General features: G+C 39.8%; 1 protein-coding gene across 3 annotated transcripts in view; it reads left to right on the top strand.

Moving 5' to 3' along the window:
- The window catches only part of arhgap22 (Rho GTPase activating protein 22), a 46,970-nt gene that overhangs the window by 775 nt on the left and 21,357 nt on the right, over window positions 1–24,838 (top strand). The window contains exons 1-3 of one of the 3 annotated variants that reach the window (XM_022684790.2): window positions 1,724–1,959; window positions 8,299–8,498; window positions 11,525–11,612. In XM_022684790.2, coding sequence (XP_022540511.2) covers window positions 1,917–1,959; window positions 8,299–8,498; window positions 11,525–11,612 — 331 coding nt within the window. In that variant the 5' untranslated portion in view covers window positions 1,724–1,916. Of the gene's footprint in view, window positions 1–1,723; window positions 1,960–8,298; window positions 8,499–11,524; window positions 11,613–18,608; window positions 18,854–24,838 lie in introns of those variants that run through there. The other 2 variants (XM_022684789.2, XM_022684791.2) reach the window with 2 other exon arrangements.

Here is a 24,838-nt window from a genome sequence, read left to right as displayed (position 1 = left end):
TGGGATTAGTTTCTCAGGGGGACAATGTTTCAAACTTCTACTCAGTGATAAAACTCTAATAGAAAAAAAACAGGAGGACCTGCAAGTTTTTTGGCTTTCTCAGTCACATGACATCGCGTTCAGTAGCTCTTTCATTTCCACTCGCTGTTGTGTTTATGTGGATCTCCGTGGAAACGGGCGCCCAAAGTGTAATTACGGTGCATGGCAGTGGACAAATAGCTATTTTATTAAACGTGAGCTGATGAAACGCAGAGATGTAAGTCCAGACGGAAAAAATATTACCAGAGGACCATGGAGATCAGCCTGTAAGTTTTTCAAACACATACATGGTCATTCTGGACAGGAATAAAATTACAGAGGAACCCCAATAAAAGAGAAAATTACCCCAGGACTCCCTGAGAAACTAATCCCGGATAAGGCTTTAAACTCTGAAATCATTGTTGGGTGGTTCCTCTCAAGGAATAGCCATATATCTACAAATTCTCACATTTTGGAGAAATCAGTTTCCTTTTTTACTATTGTAAATTACACTTCCTGGCCCAAAAAAAGTAAGCAAATGATCTGGTGTTGCTGCAGTTGACCCGGTCTAGGTTGAGCAACAGTATGTGCTGAAAGAATGAGGTCAGCTGACTACCTGAATATACTGAATATAGACCAGGTTATTCCATCAATGGATTTTTTCTTCCCTGATGGCACAGGAAGAATATTCCAAGATGACAATGTCAGGATTCATGGGGCTGGAATTGTGAAAGAGTGATTTAGGGAGCATGAGATCATCATTTTCACACATGGATTGTTCACCACAGATTTCAGACCTTTACCTCATTAAGAATTTTGGGATGTGCTGGAGAAGGGTTTGTGCAGCGGTTAGACTCTACCATCATCAGTGCTGCAAGATCTTTTTTTGGCCAGGCAGTGTATTTTATTGTAATTGCCTTTGCAAATGAGGAAATATAGTTATAAATAAAGCACAGTTTAGTTTTTAAATGTAAAAAAAAATCCACATAAAAAAGAACCAATAACTGGTTTCTCCCAAAAGACTGAAACGTTTAATAAATAGAATGGCTCAATTAATTATGTCAGTACAATTAATGTAATGTTACCATGTAGAAACTGTGGGCGGCCAGAATGATAAAAGGATTTGATCACCAAACCCTAGCAATATATCACAGCTTATAAGACCACTCAATAATTCATACATTATCCCGCTAGACAGTTCTAGTAAATGACATTTAGCATGGGTTGCGGTGAGTAATGCAGATATAGGTTACAAGCTGGGCAAAAAAAAACAAACGAACGAGAGACACAGGGAAGTTTGGTGGATGCGCACAGGGATGCGTGCCCACACCCAGCTCAGCAGACGCAGACACCAGCAACCGTAGACCACAGAGCCAATTAAGAGGAAGGAAGGAGTGAGGGAAAATGGCAGAGACCCTTCTGTTTCTGCTTCACTGAATTATTGACAGTAATCATCCAGGCCTTTAATGGTCGGGCCAGAGTGAAAATCATCTGGGTGGTGGTGGGGGGGATAAATAATGCATCATGGGTAAGGGTGGGTCTGAGCCTGCATGTGCATGTGTATGTCTGTGTGTGTGTGTGTGTGTGTGTGTGTGTGTGTGTGTGTGTGTGTGTGTGCACACATGAGGTCCCTCTCTCCTCCAGCTGCATAATGAGAGTGGGCGTGGCTTGTGAAACGTAAGGCTTGGAGCAGTGGGCCAGTGGGACATGAGTGAGTGTGGGAGAGGGAGGGAGAGACAGTGCAGAGTGTGAGAGAGAGAGAGAGGGAGAGAGAGAGAAAGAGAGAGGGAGGGAGGGATGCTGCCCAAAGCTGGAAGATAAGGTGCAACAGGGCGAGGCAGTGGACAAGAGTCTAGTGGTGATCCAAACATGTGGATGGACAAGAGCACTGCCCAGCGATGAGCACTATGCTAAGCCCCAAGATTAGGCAGACGAGGAGAGGTAAGCACTGCACTGCTCCTCTCTTCTTCCTCTCTTCCTCTCTCTCTCTCTCTCTCTCTCTCTCAGCTTCTCTCCATCCACTCCCATCCTCAGCAGCAGTAGCAGCAGCAGCATCTGCACTCCCTCACTGCACTCCTCTTGCACTGCTTCTGCTGAGAGTGCTGCTTTCATCTCCTTCAAGCTGAAAAGAAAAAGAGATGCCGGAGTGGAGAGGACAGTAGTTCTGCATGGCTCAGACTAGACACCGCTGCCCGGGTGCTTATTAACCTCTGTTTCAACTCAAATTAATATGAATTTTTATGTTAGTGTGTGATAAGAAAGTAAATGATGTTCAGCTGTGTGTTACTTTTACTTTGGTATCATTTGCTTTACTGCAAAAGTGGAGAGCAACTCTCTTCTGAGACAGAGATGTGCATGCAAAGAAGAATTGTGAAACTATCATAATCATCATTAAAAGATGCTCAATTTAAATATATTATAATATCATCAAGATACATTATATATATATATATATATATATATATATATATAAGTATGGTCTACTCATGCAACTCAGTGGAAACAGATTGCCTATGCTTTCCATTCTCTTTTTTTCCATTCTGTGACGAATTGCAGCTACAGCACAGCTTCTCGCACACACACTAACACACTAAATCAGCTAAAACAGCTGAAAGTCAAACTTAGCTACAGTAGGATACAATAGGATGGTACGAAACCTGCTCTGCTAAGAGCTACATGAGATGCAAAGGAGTGTCATAATCACTGGACACACAATGCAAAAAAAAAAGAAAAGCCAAACACAGTTGAAAAACATCCAAAAAAGCCAAATAAACCCCTCCTCAGAGGCATTTAGTGTTGTATAGTGTATAGGACAGTAGTGCATAACCAGTAGTTCCCTTCATAGAGACATGAGTGCATGGTCCCGTGCTGAGTGCAGTTCAGCTCCTGAATGCAGGGTCCAGGCGTGGTTGCTTGTCTGCTTCAGCACTAATGCTTTCTGGCTGTAAAAGGCTATTTGCGGATTGATCCACTGCCTGCTGTGGAACATAATACAGGCGAATGGAGCTGAAGCACGCTGCTTTGCTGTCTCCTCCCTCTGCCTTAACACTGCCTCTCTCTGCCTCCCTGCCACCCTGCATATGGAGCATGCATGTATGTCACCTTTGATCTGTGTTCTGGCTTTACCTGCCATGTCAGAGACTCCAGCTAGCACATTTTTAGCATGCTGAGCGGAGTGCCCGGGTCACATCTCATTTGTTCTACAGTGATATGTTTCAATTGGAGCTCCCCCACACGCACAGAATGGAAATAAGGATCAGCTGTTAGACAGTGGGTTTGGTTGGGCCTTGGCTGTACTTGGCTGAACTAAAGTAATGCATTTGACTTGAGTCGAAAACAACACAAATAATTTCCAGGTGCATACATATTATGCATATTTTCCAGGTGAATTAGGTGTTCTTCATTAAGTTGTCTGTTATAGATATGTGTTTGTGTTTTAGCCTCTCATCCCTCCCACTACCCATTCCCCAGTCCTATTTCCACACCCCAGGATGCCAGGTATGGAACACATTAGCAAGCAAACACTTTGTTATGCAGCCATAGAAGCAAGTAAGCATACTGGATCAGCAGAAAGAACATTAGCTAAATGCTGGCCAATGTAAAAAAAAAAAAAAAAAAAAAAAAAAAAAAAAAAAAGCAAGTAATATTGGCAGCTTAGAAGGAGGCTACTGGAGCTTTGAGAGAGCACAACTGGCCTTGCTCTCTCTGGGTGGGTAGATGGCGCTCTCTAACCACATCACTCCAAAGGATGTGAGCTGATGTATCGGAAACCAAGTCGCTGGGCTTTCCTCCGAGCGAGCTGTGATGCTACTCAGCAATGCTACATCAGCAGCAGTTTGAAAAGAGGCGGTGGCTGACTTCACATGTTTTGGAGGAGGCATGTGCTAGTCTTCACTCTCCTGGTGTTGGGGCATTACTAGTGATGGGGGAAGTCCTAATGAGTGGGTTGGGTAATTGGTTGTGTAAATTAGGGAGAAAATGGGATAAAACATTTGAAATAAAATAATAGAAAAGACAGATGTTGAGTTGGCTAATTTTCTCCTGAAAGTGTAGCTAAGCACTAAGCTACATTATCTGTTGAAGTGAGAATTATGTTACGAGGAACTGTAAAGTAATAACTACCTATTCCAGAGTGTGTATTTTCAGACCAGTGGGATTTAGCTTTGGCTAACGCAGCCATCAGTGCATCAAGCGAGCTAGCTGACCGTTATATTATAACATTTCAATGAGCTGGTTTATAATGTGCAAGTAATTAAAATATTGCAGACATATAGATTAGCATGCAGAGACTTTGCAAAAATAACCAACTTTGAACTTATCTTGCGCTCGTTCATGTAGGTTCTGTCTCTGCAACCTGGCAACCCGAGTGTGCTCCACATCTGGAGGGAAGGGGTGGGGCAGACAGCTTTTTCTAGTGTTTTTTTAATCGTTCATGTAGGTACTGTCTCTGCAACCTGGAAACCCGAGTGCTTCACATCTGGAGGGAAGGGGTGGGGCAGACAGCTTTTTCTAGTGTTTTTTTTTTATTGAAATGTGGTAACCATTTTACACGCATGCTGTCATTTAGTAGGGGTGTGCCATATCATATCATACGCTATATGTATCGCCAACATTTTTAAAATATCGTGAACGATATTACACTGTTATACTCATTCCCCATTATATACTGTATCTAATAGAGACATATTATATCTGTCCAGTATCATTCATTTTACTTGAATCCTGGATATACTGAGATATTTGGAGTGCACTATTAGGATCCTGACATTCTGGATCATTGCCTTCTGTTACAAATCTGATACACTTGTATTTTTTAATATCTCAGTTAGGGTGTGCCCTATCATATGCAATATTGTATGCAATAATAACATTTTATTTTAATTTTGTTGCAGTAGTGTATTTTGGATTTTTAAAAAAATATGTTTTGTCATATCGCCAAGAGTATCGTTATCATGAAAATACCATTAAATATTGTGATATTATTTTAGGGCCATATCGCCCATCCCTAGTTTTGGAACTATTTATTTTGTTACAGATTCATTAATTTAATCATTTTATATTTTAGATGTGAGCTAATTCAGTGCATTACCCGTTTTTTTTTCTCAGTGCGGGTGTGTTCCCTCTGAAGCTTGTTTATTCATAATTAAGTACATAGTCTGATATGCAGCCATGTCATGTTCGAGCTGTCACACACTGCTAATGATGCATAACCTCAACCTGTCTGCCAACAGTGCTTATGACAGCTGGACATGTGGCTTAGTAAACGGATATCTATAGGGAATACACTGAAGACAATTTCTCATAAGAAGTTATATGAAGTTTATGTGTGTTTGTCTGTCTTTATAAGGGCTGTAAATCCAAGGTGTAATATAATTTCAATATCATTTCCACTGGCTTGGGCTATGTGATCGATTTGTGTAAAACAAACATGGACGAGTGCTCTTACAAATGGAGACAGCTCCACGTGCTGATGCATTTGGTTGTGGATCAATCCATGAACACTCATCTTTATTTCCCCCTGTGGCTGTTCCACGGCAGGTCATTACAGGGACTGGGAATCTTCTGCTGTTCGGAGAAGGCAGATAGACATTTATGTACATGCCTGAGATGAGATTTACTACCTGTCGTGAAAGCAGGACCACCTTGACTGTTCTCGCTCAGCTGGAAAAAAGACGAAAAGTGCATGAGTCACGTGCATTTCCCAGCATGGCCTTACTCTACATACCCCTGTGTGGAATGAGAAGGCCTTCATTTTTTTTTATTTTTTTTTTTTGCATTAGCCAGCCTCTCCAGCAGCCTGACCAGAGTGGACCCGGCACGTATCTGAAGCCTGTTTAGCACTAATGTGGAATGGCAGAATGTCTTGACTCCTGGGAAGGAAGAACAACAGCAGAACTTAGCCCAGAGCCATGCAGTATTCATTATCATGCTGTTCCTCATGCCATCCTCAAGGTGTCCTCATGAAATGATGATGAGCTTCATTCCAAACTTTTTTTTCTCCCACTCTCTCTGCCTCTTTTCTGTAATGGCACTCCCTCTGCTGGACTATTTTAGTCCTAGGTGTTTGATCACTGCGAGCAACTGCTAGAGATTAATTGTTAAATTAATGCCTAAAATAAAATATTCATGCCATCATATTAAAGGCAGCAAGGACATGAAGTCAGAGCAGATACAAAGTACGAACTCCTGTCTTCCTAAAATATGAGCATCAATGAAATATGCATAGCCCTCACCAGGCGTCCCTTATTTTTAGCTCATAAGGCAATGAGCAGACAAGCAGATAAAAATGGATAAAAGAACATGTGATCTAGCTTTTTCTTCAGAACCTGTAAATGCTTGAACTGAATGACTGGCTGGTTGGCTGGCTGTCAGGCAGGCAGGTTTTGGCCTTACATTTTATTGCTAATGAGGAGAGACAGCAATGGGACTGTCCCTGAAGCTTGGTGTTTTAAGGAGTGAGTGATTTTAGGATTGCTTCCCTCACTTCCCCCCTCCCTCCTCGTTTCCCCTGGGCAGAGAGGTCTACACTAACACTGATGAGGCTTCCATTACCCACAGTGATTTAATGAGATTCTGGCAGTGTCTGCAGTCCTCCTTCAGACAAATGGACTCGGGCTACGGAATGGCCATTATGACCGGAGACCACAAGAAGCAATTGTGACTTTACGAATACGAAAAGAAGCACAGAGTCAGAGCATGGCAGTGTCCGCTGGACAGAAGACCTGGAGAAAAGAAACCTGATATTGCTCTCAAATGCTGATGTCCTCAGCCTGCCTCCCCCAGCTGAAGGGGATGGAATAGATGGGCAGGGGAAGACTGATTGTTTTTTTCTTACTCCCTGAAGCCTCCCATGAATTCTGCTGCTGCTGTTTCTTTTGCATACGAAATGTTCCTCTCAAACGATTGTATTTTACAATGCATGGCCAAAAAAAAAAAGACACCACTTGGATTTAACTAAGCATATGATGTGAGGTTGCTGCAGTTGGTCAGGTCTAGGTTCAGCAACAATATGACAATGCCAGGATTTATCAGGCTGGAATTGTGAAAGAGTGATACACACAGTTTGTTCACCACAGAGTCCAGACCTTAACCTCATTGAGAATCTTTAGGATGTGCTGGAGAACATTTTGTGCATGCTGAATGCGGTCCAGCGAAATATTAGTGTGTGACGTTTTTTTTTTTTTGGTGGTGGCATCTTTTTTTTTTTTTTGCCAGGCAGAGTACCATCCATAATATGTGAATTTTTGTGGTTACCTTCAACTTTGAACTTTGGCTTTACATTTTTTTAAACACCATCTCAATTTTTTTTTCCCTTCCGTATCCAATACTGTGTTCTGGAGCTTCCGAGGCTGTGAGTGGTCCAACGAGCTAAGCGCTGCCAGTACGATCAGGAGATTGCCGGTTCAAATCCTCTTCATGTGGCTTGCCATCAGCTACCGGAGCCCTGAGAGAGCACAATTGGCCTTGCTCTCTCTGGGTGGGTAGATGGCGCACTTTCCCCACATCACTCCAAAGGGTGATTTCTGCAGCACAGGGCATCTGTGAGCTGATGTATCGTAACCGAGTCGCTGCGCTTTCCTCCGAGTGTGCTGTGATGCTACTTGGCAATCCTACATCACAGCAGTTTGAAAAGAGGTGCTGGCTGACTTCACATGTGCTAGTTTTCACCCTCCTGGTGTTGAGGCATCACTAGTGATAGGGGGAGTCCTAATGAGTGGGTTGGGTAATCGGCTGTGTAAATTGGGAAAAAAAAATGAAATTAAATTATGAAAAAAAAAAAAAGTAGCTCTTCCACAGTGTCCCCGACCTTAAATGCACATAAATGAATAAGCTTTTTGGCCAAGTACAGAAATTTGACTCAATTTTGATACCCCGGTATACTACCTGTCATCACCCATAATAGTAGTAGAATTAGTAGTCGTAGTACATTATTATAGTACCCATAATAAATAATATCACAGAATTAAATCAGACTCTATGAATTAGACACAACTATATATTGGTCTTCCTCATTCCTTGTAGGCCTGACTAAATGTAGAATAGGTGAGATATGTCTTATTCTTGTTCTAGTGCTAAGGAAAAAATGCTTGTATCAGCTCTGTAATGTTTTGTAAGTCCATTTGCATTCTGCAGAAATAGGCAACAATACAGATGACTCTAAAGTGCTTCCTGTTTGCTGATAAAGAAACTAGGAAGGGGAATTTGAATGCAATAAAGTAGTGTTTAGTTTTCTAACTGGCTGATCTATTTGTTCTTTGTTCTCTGTTTTTTTGTATGCAGCCAGGTCTAAGAGCATGGTGATGGGAGAGCTGACCCGGGGCTCCAGCCGGCCGTCCTCCCCGAGCCTTCAGGAGAGGGCAGTGAAGGCGGGCTGGCTGAAGAAACAGCGCAGCATCATGAAGAACTGGCAGCTGCGGTGGTTTGTGCTCCGTACTGATCAACTCTACTTCTACAAAGACGAAGAGGAAACCAAACCACAGGTATCACTCGAATCAAAGACATCAGGTTATCATTATTGACCCAAAGCTCCACAACGTTGTTTTTCTTTGCTTCATTAAACACACCTGATTTATTCATTGACTTGTAGAAGCTAATGAACAGTGCACTGACCTGTGGAATATGCATGTGGGGCCTTCTTTATCAAATTCACATGCCTTGCCATGAACATGTTGGCCTGTCTCCAACCCTTACATACAAGATAACACCTCATAACTTATACAGGTGTGGCCGTTTCAAATCCATGCCTTGACATAACATATTACTTTACGTTTATTTTATTTCATGTAATTATCATTGTATTAGTGACATATCGTAGCCTTAACATAATTTTTTTCATTGCAATTACTTTAGAGCCACTGGGCTCTATCTAACACTCAAAGCAGGAGTTTACAAATTAATCTACGCTAATGGGTGTGATGGTCTGGAAGTGAGTTGTTTTTAGGCATTTCTGGCATATTGCTATCTTGGTGGCTGTAAATACAGGCGTACCACTGACTGGTTTGAACCCTGACAACAGACAACGGTCAGACGTTCATTGCTATCTTGGCAACGCAGGTGCGCAGTGCACTCTCAGCACGCCTACACCCTCACAGATTTAGCTTTGCCATCAACAATAAACAGAATGCTAAATATCACAGCATGAACGCGCAGGTCAGTATCCTCTGCTGAAAAGCTCGGAAGCGCTGCGCTGTTAAAATACCAATCCGCCAAAGTCAGAGCACACCTGGCTCTTAAAGGAAATAGAAAGTGACACATTGATTATTCATTGTTTATTTCACATTACACCCAAAACACACCCATGATTCAGAGAACTAAGAGAATCAGTACATGTCTTTTGCGCATTTTATGCCGCACAAGGCATACTTTTTGTGTCCTTGCAATATGAAAGATATGCTGACGCCCTAAATCAAGCTGTGCAGTGCATGACAGGCTTAATCCCATAAGTTTATAGTCAGTGTATAAATCTATGCAGTAACAGTACAGTACTGTAAAAATATAGTGTAGGATAATTTCAGTATTATTAATAACTCTAAATATATTTTATTTATTATTCTGGCAAAAATACAGTTCAAAAAACTATTTTTTCTGTCTGCTTTCTGGTTTAATATGAGTTTGTATTCATGCTTGAGGAAGACCGCTGACCTACTATTTTACTTTGATGTCTTCTCACACTCTCTTTAGCTTGGATAATCAATATGTTGTCCCCTGCAGCATTACTTCCATTGATTCTGAGATAATGAACTAATGCTGTTTTTTTACTGTTAATCCCTCAGAATATTGTACGCAGTGTGTTTTGTTTATTGATAGAAAGAGCTGGTGTTATTGAGCAGAGAGCAAAACTGTACCCTTTACATTTGCTGCTGTAACATGGTTCAGCCTCACTTTTCTACATTTATTCACCCATTTTTTTTATCTTTAGTTCAGTTTTCAACTGGACACTGGTCAATATATGTTTATTTATTTCTTTTTAAAATCAGTATTTTTTTTTGTTTCAGTTCTGAGCTTAAGGACATGGCCAGACCACATTTCTCTGGATATATTTATCTGTTGCTCTACTTACTTAGCAGTCCATTTATCCTTATATTGCTCCATTACTATTTGAATCCTCCATTTATTTTGATTCTGAACTCGAGTTCATGGATATCACAGCATCCTATTAGCACTTATTGGACATTCTTTCTGTTGTTGAATAATCTGTATTTACAGTTCTGGAAAAAAATAAGAGACCACATAATGATGATGTTTTTTGACTTGATTTTACCAAATTGAAAACCTCTCGAATATAATTGTTGGTTTGATGGATGATCACAGTAATCAAATCAAGCTCAACTGCTTGAATATTTGCACCAGGTGTGGCATAAAGCTATCCAAAGGCAGTGTGTATGACTGGCGGAGGAGAAAACTGTGATTAAAAACCAGGGTTATTCCACCAAATATTGATTCCTGAACTCCTACCATTACTTCTATTCATACATCTATTTGTAAAATTTAGATACTGGGGCAGACTACATGCACATCACAGCATCCTGTGCATATCCTCTCACTCTGGACAGTGCTCTGGTCACTCTGGTCTTCTGTAAAGCCAGATGTAAATGATGCGCTGTTAAGTGTGTTAGGGGGCATTACCACGTCTCCCTCAGCCTCCATTGTGCTGGCCTTGCAACCACACGCTCTCTAGGATGAGCTAATTTGTTAACAGCCTGCCTGCCCTACAGATCGACAGCGTCGTAAGTCACTGTGTTTAGCTGATGCGGAGCGACGGACCTTTGACCTGCAGAGGACTAATGCTGCAGGCTGAGGGGATGAGACAGCATGTCTCCATTTCAGTGAACTGACCTGATGCGTCCACCCCATCCATCTCCAAGCACTCTCTGCTCTCCCCAGGAGCCTAGAAATGCATGCAAGGCTCGTGTGAGCCAACGCCCACTATCTCTGCTGCGGGAAAACATGCCCAGCAGCTGAATGGGTAAATCAGTATTTTAGCCTTATCATCGCATACCTGCTGAAATTTCATTTAGCTGCAGCTGAATAGGAGCACGGCAATTTGGTGTAGCAAGCAGATTCTGCTGTGTGGCTCTGTGGCCGCCTGGGTGGCTGTGTAAAGGCTTCAATTCTGAGGATGAGTACAGGACTGGAGGTGCATAATTTATAATGTGAAAGTGGTTTAGTCTAATTGTGCATGACTCAGCAATGCTGATTACAGCGTAAAATTGAGCTTCGCGCATAACAGGGCGAGCCGTGCGCCCGCTCGCCTTTTATCAGCTGCTTATGCCTGAGGGATATCTCATTTGGTAATTACCACCAAAAATCAATTTTTCATTTACAATGTCTTGATGGAGGACTAATCTGTAATAATGCCTTGAGAATAACTATTAATTCCATAAATAATTGAATAGATAAAACTTAGTTTCAATGAGGGAGGTCAGTATATTGCAGTATAAATGCATTTTTCACCTTGAACTGGTACATGTCCTGCATTCTCCCTTTTTTCCCTTTTTCTCCCTAGGGATGTATCCCATTACATGGCTGCCAAGTCAATGAGCTGACCGCCAACCCGGATGAGCCCGGACGGCATCTTTTTGAGATAGTTCCAGGTGAGTGAGAATGAGCCGCTTTAGTAGCTTTCTGTGCTGTTTGAATCGCTCACTGATCGCCCTCCAGCTCACCTTTCATACAAGCAAGGAGGATTTTGGGGGGAAACAAGCTCACAGTCAGGGCAGTGTGCTGAGGTGAGCCGGTATATTGTAGCAGATGATGGACTGTTTCCTCATTACTGCTGCTATTCACTAGAGGGCACATGCTTTCCTCTGGCAAGAGCTGGGAAGCTGTCTGAAGGACATTTGTGGCTGTGGTAATATCTACAGCTTCTCCCTGGTAACTGCAGTATAATATTATCCACACAGAAAATAAACTAGGAAATCATTTACTTTATTGTATGATAGTTATAATCATATAATAAAAGTTTAGAAGTTTAATATTCAATTTATATTATTTGTTTCCGACTTATTAACAGCATTACTGTGATACTGTACTGACTTTGCACATAATTAAGTAAATTCAGCATTGCTTTTTTTTGTAGGGTATTATTTGACTTAATAGTCCACATTATCAGCTGTTTTGATCCTTCCTTGAATCACATGAAGGAAAAAAAGAAGGAAAAAAACCCCCTGCAAAGTAAACAGTTCCCTGTCATTGACCATGCTCCAGCTACAGGTGCACAGCAGTACTTTCCCATGGAGGCAAATCTGTTGAAACACACTCTGTTTCAGTGCTCTGGGAACCCCCGTCAGTTTGACTCATCTGTTTGACATGACGAACACAATCAATGGAGCTTTTGATACTACATGACTCAGTTGCAAGCTGTGATCGTTTGCATTAAATGGTCAGTTTTACTGTATTTTTTTATACATACATTAAGCATTTGTTTACTCTTTACTCTTTTATTAAAATGCTAAGATACATCTATTTTCATCAGTGATAATAAGTAGAAGAATGTACACAACTGAACTTGCATGACCTTAGTTGCTTATCATGTTGGCGTGAAAAATCTTCCCTCAGTACCCCTATAGTAAATTAATTTGATGATTATCTTGAAAAAAATTATCTGATGCATTTTATATTCAAAAATTCCATAAATGCATCTGATATTTGAATGATTTTGGAATAATTTGGAATTTCTAACATACATAAACATAGAGTTTATGTAACTAGAGCAACTACATTCTGCATGTTTTAAAATAGCCTGAGCTTCTACTTTGACATTTAAATGTTGAGTTATTAAAATAGTCAGTATTTGAAGTTTGTATTCAAAACTTGCTTCATTAGCATTAGAATGTATTTATTTGTACAGTATTTAATAATATAGTTTCTCTTTTTGACCAAATTACGTATGCTTAAATGTCAAAATAATGTAATTTATAATCAAAGTAATGTAATTTATGTATTATAGTGTAAGTTTGGTTGCTTAGATGTCATTTAACAAGTATATTTACAACCCTGCTATTGTGCCTCAGAAGAAAACACAAAATATAGTAGATAGATGGATGGATGGATGGACAGACAGAGACTTTATTTATCCCGAAGGAAATTTAGTAGGTGGGTTCATGGCAAAAAAAAAAAAATAATAATAATATTTGGCTGTTTTACAGCAACAGTGAAAGTACAGTGAAGCAACGCTGTAATATTTTTAAAAATCTATTACCACCTAATATTGTTGCAATTCTTTTCTATTGTGCTCTTTCAGCTTAGTGTAGTATAATGTGCTGTTAGCAACTGAAGAAATTGTAGCTGGCTAGTTCATAGTCTTGCTCCCACTCACTTTTACAGATTTAGCTACTTGGAGTCTTGACTGTAAAAAGGAAGCCATTTTATTTCTTCTGATATGTGTTTGATTCCAGTTTGTTTGTCAGCTAAGGGTGTTTCTGTAGAAACGGACCTGGAAAGCTAGTGTTAGCTAATATTAGCTAGTATTAGCAAGTGTTAGCTTTTAGCCTTGTGGATGGATGGTGGCTCCATATTTCCTCCAAAAGCTGGTATTTCGTTTGTATTTCAGGTATTAGTTTAAGGAAAATGAAGAATGTTCTGATCAAAAGTTTAAATATTTAGAGATTTAACTCTAAATGTATAATTTCTCAAAAATTATAAAATTATTATTATTATAAAATTAAGCTCACAAACAGGAAGGACAATTTGCTTTAGCCCTTTTTTCTGCTCATCCTTCTCAAGGGTGCTGATAGTTAAGAAGGGAATGCAATGCTGATAAAACTGAGAAATGTTTTCAGAACTTCAGAGCTCAAGGTTCATTGTTACATTCTTCTTTCATGGACAGAAAACAGTCCGCTGCAGGCAGCTCTGTCTGTGACACCGCTTCTATCTGTGATAACCTTTTACACACATAACTGTCTGACTCTAGCAGTTTTACTGTATATTACTGTGCTCTATACTGTCATTATTGTGTCATTTTGTCAGGTCTGAACTGGTCACACTGCTCTTATGTTAGCTTCACTGTGCATGTAGATCTACGCTCTCTAGCCATGGGGTGTCAAAACATGTAGTGTTTTGCCTGTTTATGGGGATGCTTGATTTCTGTGCCTAGCAACTTGTGGATTGATGTAAAATGCTCCCCCCTTTTTTGTCGTAACCTGCTGATGTGGGAATTCTTTCATTTACACCAAGCAAATATCACAAGCTGGTGCTACACCCCACAGCCTATAGGCATTAAACCTAACAAAACTGCTACTCCTGCTTACTTGTGACTATACTTAGAACAGTGTGATGGAATTAGGATTCAGAGCAGAATAGTAATGATATTTTTACCCCTTTATATTAGTTTTTGCAAATGTCAAGAAGCAAAAAATATTTTTAACTTTCAGTGGTAGTCAGTATGAAGCTATTTTATTCCTTTTTTCAGTTATCAGGTTTTCAGACTCATAACAATGTACAATACCATTTGTTTCTTAGTCACTACTGAATAATTAATAATACTATATGTCTGAGAATTAATTACCAGGGATAAAATGCAGGTTTTCAACCCAGGAATATCTATATCCATCAGTGTTTTTCATTTAAAATCATTTTACCTTGATTGTTTTATTATTTGTTTATTATGACATTTTGTTACAGTCTAAATTACAACTGCTAAATTCCATCAAACTTTTGTTAAAAAGATAAAAATACCAAAAATGGAAAAAAAAACTTGAGCTATGCGATTGTTGAATTTTTGTCCATGAATGTTTGCTTTATATAGCTTATAGCTTTATTATATCTACTAGTTCTGTGTGTTATGACCTCAAATCTGTATAACAATTAATCAAACATTTTGACTCATTTATGATACATTTATGAAACATTTTTGCTCAATTCGCTTAATTTTCCTGTCCTGACATCTACCATATTTTTGGACTATAAGGTGCACCGTATTATAAGGCACACTACTAATGTCTAAAAAGCCTATTATCTGGTTTATTTTCATATATAAGGCGCATCAAGCGACACTATTAAAGATGCATACATCGAAGTGAGCAAGGGTGTCGCCATGTTTCCTTTCTAACGGGGAAGCTGTGGGAAGCGCCTAAGTAAACAAAACTGTAAAAAACATTTATTTCAAAGTCTAACAAGCACTGGATGTTAATCTACACAGATTTCTCTTTTAAAAAATGGTTATTTGGGTGAGTAAAGCGCTTTAGTTTATTTTTTTCAGTAAGCTTAGATTTCCAATATTTTGTCTAAGGGTGAGTTTTTAGTGAAGTTTCTTCAGCACTAAGGCTGGGTGCAGCAGCATTAGCATTAGCCGCTAACCGCAGCGCTAGACATAAATGCCGCCCAATAGTGATACACAGAAGACACCCTGAGTGTTCTGGTCTACTTTTGTTGCTTATTTTAACACGGCAAACATGCAGACTACAGTCCAATGTTCTTACCTCTGAATGACGAAAGAGCTAGCGTTGCAGTTAGCGGCTAATGCTAATGCTGCTGCACCCAGCTATAGTGCTGGAGAAACTTAGCTGAAAACTCACCCTTATAATGCAATACTTTAGCGGAGTGGCTTTACTGCTCTTTAATTTCCTGACTGGTAGAATTCATGCACACTGGATTATAAGACAAAGGAAAATTTAAAGGATTTTTGGTTCGCCTTATAGTCCGAAAAATATGGTACATATGTTCATGATAACTTTTGCATATTGTTCAGCTGTTGTTTTTATTTCTCATTGCATACTGTGGTTTTAAGAGCTAATCTGTCTGAGAGGCTGATCTGTAAGAGCGGATTATGTTGTGTGAGAAAGTCTCTTTTAATGGCATAAATGAGCTGAGCTATACATGTTGTCATTAACTAGGGAAATGTTGTCTGGTTGGAAAATTACACTGAGGCAGCCAAGTGCTGTGTCATAGCATACAGTGACTTGTGTCTTGGGTGGACACCCGGGGGATCCTGTGCTTCTTGGTGGTCTTTTATCCCGGATTATCTAAGGCCAGATGAGCTCTTGTCTGTGTTCTCCTCCCATAAAGGGCTTTGATGCAGTAAAAGGGAAGGCAAATAGAAAGTCTGAGCAAATATTTCTGTTGAGAATAAAATGCAGGGGCTGCTTGTTGAGAGGGAGTAGTTGAATCTTTTACATTTTTGATGCACTGCAGTCCATGAAACAAAGAAATGCTCATAACATACTGCATACATTTTTGCAGTTCTATTCCTTTATATTATATTGGCAGTAATAAGGGTAAAAGTAAGAGAAATGTAATACCCATGCCAAACCCTATATTATATCAAAGTTAGTTCCAACCCTGCAATGTGATTGGCTGAGAGGCATTCTATGAATGCTGTTATCAGACGGTAATGCACTGTAACCGAAGCTCTTCATGTAGTACTCCGCCACATACAGGTAACCTAGCAACGACGCAGCGCTTACAAGCCAAACAGCGCAGCTACAAACAGAGCAGAAATGGAACTATTTTAACTTGCGGAGTGTTTATAACCAAACAAATTGTATTTTCTCATTTAACACAAAATCTTTCAATAAACAGCAATAATGGAACTGTGGTATAATTGCAATAATACATTTAAGCTATAACGTGTAATATTGGTACTGCTCATGCCTACGACATGAACACAGCAGTGCCAATATTACACGTTATAGCACTCCCTCTGGTGTATTATTGCTTAAGTAAACATGCCTTTACCATTTCAGATCTTTAAACTGTAAAGGATTTTCCATTGTTTTTAACATATTTAGGTGTTTCTTAGTACATGGAAACAAAAGGAGAACCTGGTCATTCAAAGCGTTCATCAAAAAAAGGGCTCTCTTTACTACAAAAAAAAAAAATATCGAGGTCATAAATAGGTTGTGGCCATAACTGTACAATAAGATAAAAAAGTAATTGTCATTACAGGCCAACCAGTGGGCAGTTTCTTGAACATTGTAATAGTTTCTAGTCAACAGGGTTGGGTTGCAACCATTAGTCAACATAATCAACTGATTTCAAGTTAACTACTTGTTAAATACACGCAAAACACAGTGGTGGAGGGATAAAGACATCTTGCTTGATCCCTTGGTCTGTCTCCAAAAGTTCCTAAACATAACAGATTACATATTTACTCACTAAAGGCCAAATTATACTTCTGCGTCAAAACTGCGCTGTAGCCTACACATCGCAGTGTACCATATGCTGATGCTGACGTTGTAGCTTGAAGCGCACATTGTATTTGTAACTGGAATTGTAACTGCACGATGCGGGCAGCCATAGCTGTGATTGGTCCACCGGGCCGATTGTGTCCCCTCCCACACATTCCCGCCTCAGTGGTTAAAACTGCAAAGCTGCTGATACACGCATGCAGAAGTATAAATATTCTCCGCCGCGTACCGCACTTTTGATAAATTGCGCTTTAATATCAGCATTATCAATGTTTAAATGTCTTTTGCGATTAAAAGGCCATTTAAAGGGCATTTAATTCCTATGTTCTGCTGTTTCTATAATTTTGAAGCAAAATAGTGGCAGACATTAGTCATTGACTAATCGACTATTGGAAAAAAATAATAACAGATAAAAGCTCTTCTTCACTAAAGACACACTTCTTGCAGCTAGACTTTTTTTTAACACATTTGGACATGCTATGCAGTCTTCATTTTTGTAAAGCTATTGTGCTTGCTCTGTAAAATCAGGGTTAAACACAAAAGAGCTGGAAACCAGCCTTGTTTTGGCCTGTTTAGTGCAATATCATTTGATGTTTAAATGTCCGGCTCTTTTCACTTGGCATGCACTAGATGTCAGCCACTTGAACAATGGCTCCATTTATGCCTGTTCTTGACACAAAGGCAGGAGCAGTGACTGGAGTGGGGCTGCACAGAGTGGAGGTCTGCGCAGAGAGCATGTGCCTGTGGCCGGCCGGCCGGCAGTCATCTGAAGGAGGCTTGATGTCTGCTCTGCAGTGAGTGGAGCGCTTTACTGTACATTGTGTGAGCTCAGATACCTCCCTCTAACCATCCCCCCCCCAGGGGCTGAGCAATAAAAGCATATGTGTAGCATACAATCGCCGTGTGGTCTCCAAAAAATGTCTTCAAAGAGGGGGCGAGCTTAATTAATAAGCACTGGAGTTTAATAGGGGAAAAAATATCCGGGCGACATGCAGGGATATGTGCGTCAGGCTTGGGGAAATGTTAACCCACCCCCATGTGAAGTCATGTTTTTTACTTCTGCACTGAGCAAACACACTCACAGACACACACACACTCAGACACACACACACACAGATTGATTAGCTGGGTCTGTTTGTGTTTGGGGGATGTTCAGAGTGTTTGGCAAAGATGAGCTTGGTGGTGGTGGCGTGTCTCATGAGGGTGGGTGAGGGCAGGCCAAATCTGCACTCCCAGTCTGGAAGGGCTGTGCATGTGTGTGTGTGAGTGTGTGCAGGAGCAGGGGGGCAGGGAAAAAAGACAAGGAAGAGGAGAAAAAGAAGAAAACAACTTTTTTTGAATGAATGAATGGATGGAGCAAATCAAAGACTTTTTTTGGGGTTTTCCGGCTTTAATGCTGCTACTTTGGGGTTCTTTGGCACATGCTCTCTCTCTCTCTCTCTCTCTCTCTCTTTCTCTGTCTGTCTCTCTCACTCTCTCTCTCTCTCTCTCTGTCTCAGTCTCTCTCTCTCTCTTTCTCTCTCTCGCTTCCTCTCCTGCTATCGGGAGCTATCCTGTGCCCCTGGCACATACCTGTGTAAAGGATTCACCTTCTGGGCGGGCCATGGGTGGAACTGGCATGGCAATTGTGTAGCCGCTGTGTGCCGATATGGGGCTCAGCTGCTGCAGGCTGCAGGAGCACCACGCTGCTCAGCTCAAGAAGAAAAAGGGTAAGCAACCTCACTTTCTTTACACAACCTTCTCCACCCAGATAGGTCCTTTAAACTCTGTGTTTATCCAAAAGAAAGAAAGAGAGAGACGAAAAGAAAGAGGAGACAGACACAGAAGCAAGAGATGCACTGTTCCACTGTTAAAACTGCAGCACTTTGTTGAGATTTGCAGAAGTTTCATGACTGGGAGGTTGTGGTTAGCAGCTGCAGCTGGTGTAGTTCATTCTGCTGGAACTCTCCAAATTCTGGGAAGTGCTGCTGGTGGTAAAGGCTCTAACATCTGGACCGGCAAATGCAAATCCAAAAAAAAAAAAAATCCAGGAAGCTGTGGCTTCAGCGTGTGATCCGTTTTACATGTATTTTTGGACTGCGTTGTAAGGAGGACCAAGGACTGGTGAGGAGACAGTCTTGCATGAATGTGCCCCTGTAATTTGACATGAAGTGTGCTGAAAGGTGTTTCTGCATTTCTGCCGCTCTCTGATCTGTCCCTGCAGCTTTAACCCTTCCCTCCCCATTCGCTCACCTGCACAACTCAATCAAATCTAAGTGATGTGATTCAACTCGATTCAAGTGTCTACATTAATTCCAGATGAATAAAGTATATTATGAATGAACACATTTTCGAACGTAAAGATTAAGTTCTCTTATTTTATTCATCAGGAATTTATGTACATGCCAATTTTGCTGTAAAATTTGCAGGTGAAATACACAGCGACATTGTATTTGTTTTTAATTCAACTATTTAATATATAATAGCCTTTGAATCTTTATGAACCAATGTTATTAAAACCCTTAACCCTTAAAAGAACCATCAATAGGCACACAGTCCAGTTTCTTTAACTCATTACAATGTGCATGTACAAATGTTCCTCAGTCGTTATAGGGCTATGAATTGACAAGAATTTGGCATGGAATCTGAAGACAGAGTACAACACTGTTATCTATCAACATTTTAGGAACCAGCGTCTGCCACGAATCTCTGCATGTGAACTATTAATTAAAAATTTGTTTTTAAAAAAGTATATAAAAAGTTTTGCTAAACATTATACTGTAAAACTTTGATGTATTATATTTACTTTAATTTGTAGTAGGTACTAAATCCCTGATAGTACATCTAACAGCTTCATAATCATTGTGATGTTCCACTGACTCATATACTAGCATAGTAGCATAACTGTCATTGCTACTCTTGTTTCAGCACACTGGAAACTGCACCATGTAACTTTAGTGAAGCCGGTAGAATAATGCTTGCAGGAACATTGCATAACTGGAGTTGTATCTGGTAGTATTATTGAATACAGTGTGGTTATTTTTGCCCGGATAAACACATGTAAGTCTACATGTTTCTTTTAATTTCAGTGACAGTTCTAAATCTCTCAGCTTGTCCGGAAAATGTGTCCTTTATTGTTAATGCTGTTTTTCAGTTGTTAGTGTTGCTTTAAGTAAATAAAGAATAGGTTTTCTACCTGTGAGAACAATTAATACAAACTGAGTGTCTCCAAAATGGTAGAACAAATAGAAGAACAAATTCAATAGAAGTCAATGTAAACAAAGTAGTTTTGTATCATTTCTTTTGGTCTGTTCATCATACATTTTGACACAATGTAAAGAACAACAGTCTTAAACTAGGTGCATGACTGGGATAAAATGTTTCTGTTGTCCTGCTCTTAATACACCAAAAGCTCCAGGACTATGGGGGTGTAGAAATAGCCTGAACAAACATGACAGTGTGACTGTTAGCAAGTAGCCACTAGTTAGCTATTAAATATTTGTATAATGCTAGTTAATGGCTGTTTATTTTTGTTTTAATTTCTTTTTATCCAACTTATCCTAATGACAGCCACTGTATAACCGTGTAGAACACATTGTCATTTTCGCAATCATGTTGTATTGTTGCGCATACTGTAGACATGTGCAATATAGTCCTGAACTGTTTCATGTCAGTAAGTTCACTGTACACCCAGCAAGTAACATCAGCGCTCTGTGAAGCAAAGACCTGCCTGAAGCCACTGCAGGGGGTTGGCAGTATATTGGAGGTAAAGTAAGTAATTGTTGTGTAGCAGCTAGAGTTACGACTTTTTCCTCCGGCTCCTTTCTGAATGTTATCGGAGCTGTGAGAGTGTGGTTTTCTGAGGTAACCTGACAGCCTGCAAGCAGAAGTGAAGCACTGCTGACTTTGCACTATTTAGTCTGGATATCTGATGACCACAGTGTAAAGGGGAAGCCTCTGAAAGCAGATGAAAAAAACCCAGACACATCAAGACGGGAAGATAGTAAACATGAGAGAGCAAAGGCTAAATTTTGGACAATAGTTAGTTAAAAATGAACAGAATCTCGTATTCATACCCTAAATGTGCTTTGCAGTGAAACTACAAGGATTTAATGCATGTTTATGAGAACTTTCAATCTTACAAAGTCTTTTTCTGATAATTACTATGGTCTAATTTAAGTTCAGGATTAGGTTTTTTAAAAAAAAAAACACTGTTTTTGTATTTTGTCCTCTGTGCAATCCAAAAGCAGTTTATATTAAGCAGTATATTTTTTCTATAGAAGAACATCCAAATATTACAGTTATATTATGAGATACATTGTCATTAGGGCTGCACGATATTGGAAAACGTTTACATTGCTAATGTTCTTTTTTTGACGATATATATTGCGATATTAAACGATGCTGGGCCCATGACGTCACCAGCCCTGCCCCCAGCCAAATGCTGTCCCACGTCCAAGGAAAACAGCAAAACAATAGTAATCGGCCCTTTATTCAGGCATTTAAATGGCTTATAAGGTAAATAAGAGCTCTTTTCTGGGATTAAAAGTGTGAATTCAGCTGTAGCTGGAAATATCTGCGCAAAACTGTGCTGGACAGAGGTGCACAGCTATGTGGATGGAGTCCATGCGGTTACCTCGTGTTCACTCCTGCCAGAATGTCCCATCCTTCTGGCATCTACTATCACTATCAGGCCTCTCTCAAAATCTGATAATTCATGTCACCTTGCCGTGAACACCCTGACCAGTGTTCATCCTCACTCACAAGATAACACCTCAAAACTTTGACAGGTGTGGGCATTCACAAGCCAACCTCTTAGGTAACACTTCATGGTCAGTTTACATACTGCTATCCCAAGACATGTCTGTGTATATCAGTGTGACTTTATGTAGAAGTAAAATCGTGTTCATTGGTAAGAACAGCAGGCTTAAATCTCTTTCTGCCCAACTTCCCTCCCACTTCACTATCGTCTTTTCTGTGATAAGACAAAACATTCTTCCCACTGTCTCTCTCTCTCTGTCGTCTCATCTCTCTTGCTTAAAAACTCCTACACAAAACAGAAGCTGCCCAGAGTTCCTGAGTTCTCCTACCCTCTACAGTTTTAGAGTTTACAGAACTATTACAGATCAGCGTAACACATATTTAAAAATACTAACTGATCTGTGATTATTTTGCATCAGTGAATGCATTTATATGCCCTTTCTTTATTTTTTTTATAATTGTGTTACTGTATTGTCAGTTACTGTATCTAATTATTCAATTTAAACAGCATAACCTGGTTTCTTCGATCAGAATAAGATCTGGATTGTAGCTCAGTAATCGTATTTCTCAGTCCATGTTTATCATTAAAGTTGTCATTCCATCGTTTTTTCATTATTTTAAAATGTCTAGTTGTCGTCTCTAGCATGAATAAATGCCATGTGAGCAGTTTTTTTTGTTTTGTTTTGAAAAAAATTGCTCTGGTGAACACTGCTTTAGTCAAATGGATTTTGGCTCTTGCTCATGAATATTTATACATGTATACATATTTATACATAAATATATCACCTCTGATTGGGTAACAGCACTGCCAGGCAGTGAGGCAAACAACAGTTGAAAACGTTTTAAAATAAAGACATATTTACATTAATAACAGTCTTTGCAATGTCATATATTACTTTACAATATGTGTAATGCCCTGCTAAGTAAGTGCAGTTCATCCTAGTCTTAGAGTCTCAGTAAAACGCCAAATCCACCGGAGATCCTATGTAAATCTATGTAAACACAGAAGTGGGTAGTCCAGGTCCAAAAAGTAAAAAAAATCAAAATTTGATAATTCATGTCACCTTGCCGTGAACACCCTGACCAGTGTTCATCCTCAGTCACAAGATAACACCTCAAAACTTTGACAGGTGTGGGCATTCACAAGCCAACCTCTTAGGTAACACTTCATGGTCAGTTTACATACTGCTATCCCAAGACATGTCTGTGTATATCAGTGTGACTTTATGTAGAAGTAAAATCGTGTTCATTGGTAAGAACAGCAGGCTTAAATCTCTTTCTGCCCAACTTCCCTCCCACTTCACTATCGTCTTTTCTGTGATAAGACAAAACATTCTTCCCACTGTCTCTCTCTCTCTGTCGTCTCATCTCTCTTGCTTAAAAACTCCTACACAAAACAGAAGCTGCCCAGAGTTCAAGCCCAAATTCTCCAGGTTCCTGAGTTCTCCTACCCTCTACAGTTTTAGAGTTTACAGAACTATTACAGATCAGCGTAACACATATTTAAAAATACTAACTGATCTGTGATTATTTTGCATCAGTGAATGCATTTATATGCCCTTTCTTTATTTTTTTTATAATTGTGTTACTGTATTGTCAGTTACTGTATCTAATTATTCAATTTAAACAGCATAACCTGGTTTCTTCGATCAGAATAAGATCTGGATTGTAGCTCAGTAATCGTATTTCTCAGTCCATGTTTATCATTAAAGTTGTCATTCCATCGTTTTTTCATTATTTTAAAATGTCTAGTTGTCGTCTCTAGCATGAATAAATGCCATGTGAGCAGTTTTTTTTTGTTTTGTTTTGAAAAAAATTGCTCTGGTGAACACTGCTTTAGTCAAATGGATTGAAAATGTTGAAAATGTTTTAAAATAAAGACATATTTACATTAATAACAATATGTGTAATGCCCTGCTAAGTAAGTGCAGTTCATCCACTGACCTAGTCTTAGAGTCTCAGTAAAACGCCAAATCCACCGGAGATCCTATGTAAATCTATGTAAACACAGAAGTGGGTAGTCCAGGTCCAAAAAGTAAAAATCCACCCCAAGGTTGACGTAGACACAGTGTTTTTCCTGATCGACTAATTTTTCGGAATATTTTATTTTACTAGCTAATGCAGACAATGGAGGCTGAGGAAGAGTTTTATGTGCAACATGCATACACAACTCAGAGAGACCTAGTATTTTACAAAGACTAAGAAAAAGTGGAGTTTAGCAGAAGGACACCTTTTACCGGAGTATTCATGGTTTTATTAGTCTGTGCATGTGTGAAAACAGACTGTGGTACCAGAAATAAGCAAGCAGCTTTTCCCACAGCACCAGCGATAGGACAAGAAGCGAAGAACTGTAGGATTTAAATAATCGACATATTCTATCCGATGTTTATATTGTGGTTCGATGTGTTAAAAAAAAATGCTGCAGCATGAAGCTACACACCTTATGTACAATGTTTTTTGGCTGGTTGAGAGCATAAATCTAATTAATCACGTATTCAGACTCATGGAAACTCTTAGGTTTTCCATAATGTGATTATCTGAGTTCAGCAAATGCATTGCTTTACAGTTAATGCTCTTGCCAGAAGTTACTCTCCAGCAGGTCAGTGGCTCAGATATACTGCTTTGTAATTGGATCATCAGACCCCCCCACCTTTCCCACACCACACATTCACACTGTCCCCAGATTAGAGTTTTTGATTAATTTCTCAGTTTCATTCTCTCCCAGGGTGCCGGAGTTTGATAAAGATGTGAGGAAATTAAAAGCACTCCCTTTCAAATCACTGGTTTGATCTAGATTCCCATTTCTCATCTGGAAGTCTCCGGAGTGTGAGGAGGCAAAGGCAGAGTTCCACCTCTTCAAAGCCTGTGTGTCTGCGGTGAGCTGCATCTGAGATAATGCTTTTCATCTTTAAGCCTCAGGCCCAGAGTGCTGGATGTCCTCCCAGTCCACTCTC

The sequence above is a fragment of the Astyanax mexicanus genome, chromosome 7, assembly GCF_023375975.1.
Source record: "Astyanax mexicanus isolate ESR-SI-001 chromosome 7, AstMex3_surface, whole genome shotgun sequence".
NCBI classification, from domain to species: Eukaryota; Metazoa; Chordata; class Actinopteri; order Characiformes; family Acestrorhamphidae; genus Astyanax; species Astyanax mexicanus.
Note: the sequence above shows the minus strand (reverse complement) of the source record. Positions and strands in the feature narration are given on the sequence as shown.